We start from the raw sequence: 5,449 nt of genomic DNA on the forward strand, positions 1-5,449 counted from the left end.
TGCATCTGTATTTTTGGTATACCAGTTTATTATCCTTTTTATGGGTAGTACCAACCATCCACTTGTCCTTTTCTTCGTTCCACATTTCCCGAATCAGCGTGTAAACGTTCTTTCCAACTACTACGATTCCAGGGGTCTCACCTCAAAAAGAAAGATATGGATAGGCTTTGGATGAGACGGTTCTTTGCACTGGAGCGATCCGTGTCATTAGGGATAAAAACTGACGATCCCTCCCCCAGTTTTCAACGCAGTCCATTTTTGGTGTGAACTGGCAGAACTTCTCGGAGCATCTGTTGTCAACTCTCCTCACTCATGGCGGCATTATACTGAGTCTAGATCCTTGAATCTGCCGTTTATACAACAAAAGCTCGCATCCAAATGTCATCTCTGTCAGACCCAATTGCTGCAATGAGTAGGTGTCACCAATCACTTGAAGAAAAAGACATGATAGTGAGGGCTGGACAATTTTTAACCGGGGCCCAGTTTTTCTGAATCATTTTCACCCAAGGACCGGATTTCCTCTCTGCGGTCCACTGTCAATGTTATAAATTGATGCATTCTCTTAACTTAGCTAACTCAAACGGTCTCAACAAATTTGCATCCAAAATCTAAAAACCTCGAAAATATTTAAAAATTTCTTCATATTCTAAAAATTATTTTGATAGCGCCAAAGACAAAACCATTGCCAGAAAACAGCAACATTAGTTTACAAAACTGTAGCATAATTTTTACCAACATTAAGGGGGCCTGCCGTTCTTCTTGGCAGAGATTATAATTTGCCGTGGTCCCAAAGACGTCATTGTAATATACTTCTCCTCAGGGTTCATTTCACCTTAAGTATAGATACATGTGTCATAGATACACTTAGCCAGTGAAAAGATATTCTTCTTTATTACCTTCAACCTTTTCATAGAATTTGTCCCTTAAATCACGCCGAGTAACGAAGCGATTTTTGAATATCCCTCGCCGGGCACTTGGGGGACTTGCAGCGATTGCCGAAACCTCAGTTTCAAAATTCTTTAAGCGCGCTCCTGGATCAACTCTGCTGGGAGTTTTCTCTCCAGGTTCACAGTCTCCAACTGTTGTGTTCACCCTTTTTTGCAATGCTGAAAATTTTAGACCATTTCGTATGAAATATTTTCCAAAAGAAAAAGAAAACTCACCTAGTTTCGACGATTTAATGTCATCATTAGACACCCTCCTTAATCCGTGGATATCTGTCACCCTCTTTTGAATTTTCTGGAAACTGTCATCTTTGGTTGGTGGTTTTGTCTTACCATTAATTTTGGGCCTTTTATGTGAAGAATCTTCAAACTCTTCTTCGATTTCTTGCATGTTCTTCTCTTCTGGAGGTGGCGTAGACATTTTATTTTCTTCATCCTCTGACTGTCCCTCCTCTATTTCCTCGTCGTCCGTTAATCCAGTTTTAGGTGGGTTATCTACATCAGGTTTCATAGCCGCGGAAGATTTTTCTTCTTGAGAAGATCTTTCTTGTTCATCTTCTTCTTCAGGAGTCCTGGTTGAATCATCGGCACATTGATTTCCGTTGTTGGTCATAATGAACCAAATTAATAAGGCGAGAGAAAACATCCCCAGAAGATTTATAGGTTGATCTTTCATGTTTTTCAGATACTCTTCAAAGGATTTATAGTTCAGTGCTACCAAGATGCTTCGAGTATGTGGTTGAACATCAGGGGCCCGACCCCAATGGCATGGGATTATTCCCATATTGGCCAATTGTTCGAAGAAGCCCATAGTGACAAGGACCCTTTTATATCGATATATCTAACAAAATTTACTTCAGATAGAAGTGACTATTTTCCTGGCGATTTGCTGAAATCCTGCTAAGCATTCTGCGTGAAATTCGTACAGTTAAAATTTCCTTCACTTGTACTAATTTTTTTAAAAAAATAAAAGGCGAAAAAAGACAGCAAAAAATTGATGACACGTATTTCGATTGAAGGCCAAGCAATGGAGCCTACCTGGTCGATCCGAATTTAAGGAATATTGTAGCATTTGAAAGTAAGGGGTTATCCCTTATTATAATTTATGAAATTCCAGGAAAACTATAAGGAATGCTACGATTTCAAGTGAATATGGAACGCTTAATGGAAGGTGAGCATTACCAGGAGCCATAAAAGAGGAGAGAAGATCCCTCCCTGTGGGCAGCCCCTATGACACCCTGGCTCAATAGAAGCATCAGTATGCGCATGAAGTACTCTCTCCGTGGATTTGCCTTCCTGGTAGGCGTGTTGACTATACTTACTAGAAATGTATCGCTCTTCCATGTCCAATCCTTTTGGTAGAAAGGACGTCAGACTGACAGGTCGGAAACTTTTCCGTCCGTGTAGGTGGATTTCACTTGTTTGGGAATACATATTACCTTCACATCAAGCCAATTAATTGGAATATAAGCACGCCCTAGGCATATACGATATATATTCCGAATATGTAAAGGGTCAACCATGCATCTCTATCTCTGTCAACCCTGAGATAAGATTTCGGATGCCTCCTGGAAAGTGCACTTCTAGCACATGTTTACCCGCTTCTTCATCGCTTTCCGTATACTCCCGAACAATAAACATAGATAATTCAGCTTCTGGCTACGTTCTTTGACAAGGATTCGCTTCACCGTTGAGGTTACCTCAAGAAGGCAAATCTCTTCCCAAAAGTGTCTCCATGCTGCTCTTCGAAAGCTTCCTTCATGCTAGTTGTGATCATTGGCAGATGTTCCCTAACAGACACCCTAATAGTCTTGATGTTGAAACTTCCTCACACTTCCCCATATGTGGTGCCTTTCCTTTTGGCATTTTGGGAAGCTTTGATTAATGTTCTACTGGGAACTTCTTCTGCGTCATAGGGGAAATATGCGGCGACATCGGCGCACGGTGGACAAGCCGTACAATCTACTATGAATCAAACAACATCAGTAGCTTTGGGTGGGCGAAAATAGTTGGTGTATATGTTTACAGCTGTTACGCTCCACTGACATTATCTGAATTCAAAGAAAGGCTCCAAAGTTAATTGCCGGTGACTTCAACGCTTGGCTGAGGTACTAAAAAAGCAAATGCAAGAGGGCGCAGTCTATTAGAAGCTTTTGTGCAGTTGGATGTAGTCCTGGCTCCTGCACTGGCAGATGGTATGTCTTGGTGCATCAGCAAAGAGTACACCCATGGTGACCACCAGGCAATCGTCTTTGAAAAATGGGGAGAGGCACAGCGCAGAGAAGGCAGAAACCGAGAAAAATGTCAAGTTGGTCTACAAACTCTTTCGATGAGCAGATCTTTATAGAAGTGTGGTAAGACCAACCTAATAAAGCAAGCACCCCTATAGAAAGAACTCTTAATTTGATAGAGTGCGTTGCCAAAGCATGTATCGCTTCCATTTCTATGAGATGCTCATTCCCCACTAGAAGACACAGTTACTGGTGGAATAATGGAACTGCCTAGGCTTCGATCAGCCTCTCACCATAGAGACGACCGCAAAACCCTCAACCTGGCCATTCAGCGAAGTAAGAAGGAATGCTTTAAAGAACTTTGCTTGACGGCGGACGTAAACTCATGGGTCTATAGAATCGTCATTGGATGGTTCAGAAGTCGTTCATCTCTGCAGATCACATGCCCAACCCTTTTATTGAAAATCAACTAAGGAGTATTCATCCAGCAAGACAGGGGCAATGAGAACTTTCAGCGACCTCTGAAAGTGACGGCGGTTCCAGTTTGGGAATTGCCAGGTTCGGTTGATAGCAGAAGTTTAATGAAAGCCATGTTTATATACGCGGCACACCAACAATCACCAAAGAAAAGCTACCGGTGATTTGCGATAGAAGAGGCGACAGTTGAGCCTCGACTCTCGATGCAATGTCGAATTAGGCCCTTAAACTTGCTTTGAAATCCAGACTGGCCATGTTGACTGAGTTTTTGGAGGAGATAATTCCTACAGTATGGAAGCAACAGAAGTTGATACTGTTGCCTAAAGCTGATAAACCTCCACGTGAACCATCCTTTATTGACCTTTTTGCGTTCTAGCTGCTGTGAGGCAAATGCTGCAGCGAGTTTTGTGACCGCCACTATTATTGTCGACAGCTATTTGCAAGGACTGAGGTATATCCAGTATGACACTGATGACGCACTCCAGAAGTACGTAAACTCTGCGGGTGTCCTACAGACATCTGTACTAGGCCCACTGTTGTGGAACATCACGTTTGACGATGTTCTTAACTTTTCGGTTCTCGAAGAAGCTGCGCAAACAGAGAAAAAGGCTCGCGAAGTGATAAGTGCCTGCAACGGAGACAGAGACCCAGACAATATCACACAGTGCTATAGTTGCCGAAAGAGGCATCGTGGAAACTACTGAAACTAACCAGATGATTTCGAATTTAAGCCGAGTACGAGCGCTGTCGACTACTCTGGTGAAAGCTGAAGAGGAAAGGCTTATTGAGAAATGCGCGTTGTGAAGCGATTGCGATCTGCGACGTTCCTCCAGAAAAACGTCAGTAAAGGGGTGAAAACAACAAGGGGTATTATAGGCGGGAATGGAGAGAAATAGACGATCCGCGGAAAAGAGAAACAACTGCGGCTCTCGATGAGGACACTGCGAGCACCAAACGGATCGCAGACAGCCCAATCGAACTGAGAAAAAACGAAACGAGGAAGGACATCTGAAGGAGAGTTTACTCAGGTATTCTCCAGGGACAAAAAGGAAAAAGGCGAAGAGGAATAAGACAAGCGTCATCAGACAAGCCTGAGCTTAAAAGGCGGACACGAAGAATGGAGCTCAAAAGAAAAGGTGAGGAGACGAAGAAGGACTAGCCGGCTAGCTCTGCTTATTAAGCCGTTGAAAGGCAAGACTTTCGCTGAAGTCATCATGAACGGCGCAACAACCGGTATCTGGTTTAGGCCTGCCTTAATAAGGAACTCCAGACATCCCGGTTTTGCGCCGAGGTCCACCAATTCGATATCCCTAAAAGCTGTCTGGTGTGCTGACCTACGCCATCGCTCCATCTTAGGCTAAGTCTGCCTCGTCTTCTTTTTCTACCATAGATATTGCCTTATAGACTTTCCTGGCTGGATCATCCTCATTCATACGGATTAAATGACCCGCCCACCGTAACCTATTGAGCCGGATTTTATCCACAAACAGACGGTCATGGTATCGCTCATAGATTTCGTCGTTATGTAGGCTACGGAATCGTCCATCCTCATGTAGGGGTCCAAACATTTTTCGCAGGATTCTTCTCTCGAACGCGGCTAAGAGTTCGCAATTTTTCTTGCTAAGAACCCAAGTCTCCGAGGAATATATGGGGACTGGTAAGATCATTGTCTTATAGAGTAAGAGCTTTGATCCTATGGTGAGACGTTTCGAGCGGAACAGTTTTGGTAAGCTGAAGTAGGCTCTGTTGGCTGACAACAACCGTGCGCGGATTTCATCTTCGTAGTTGTTATCGGTT

The 5,449-nt window shown here is 43.3% G+C and overlaps 1 protein-coding gene across 1 annotated transcript; it reads right to left on the minus strand.

The window, feature by feature from the left end:
* Positions 1–661: 661 nt before the first annotated feature.
* Positions 662–2,004, minus strand: LOC119651950. Its single transcript, XM_038055804.1, has 3 exons — positions 1,164–2,004; positions 897–1,106; positions 662–832 (listed from the first exon to the last, which is right to left on the minus strand). Exons 1-3 carry the CDS (start codon positions 1,753–1,755, stop codon positions 738–740), a joined length of 897 nt encoding a protein of 298 aa, XP_037911732.1. The 5' UTR covers positions 1,756–2,004; the 3' UTR covers positions 662–737.
* Between the last annotated feature and the right edge of the window lie 3,445 nt (positions 2,005–5,449).

This window comes from Hermetia illucens, chromosome 3, assembly GCF_905115235.1.
Source record: "Hermetia illucens chromosome 3, iHerIll2.2.curated.20191125, whole genome shotgun sequence".
In the NCBI taxonomy this organism is placed as follows: Eukaryota; Metazoa; Arthropoda; class Insecta; order Diptera; family Stratiomyidae; genus Hermetia; species Hermetia illucens.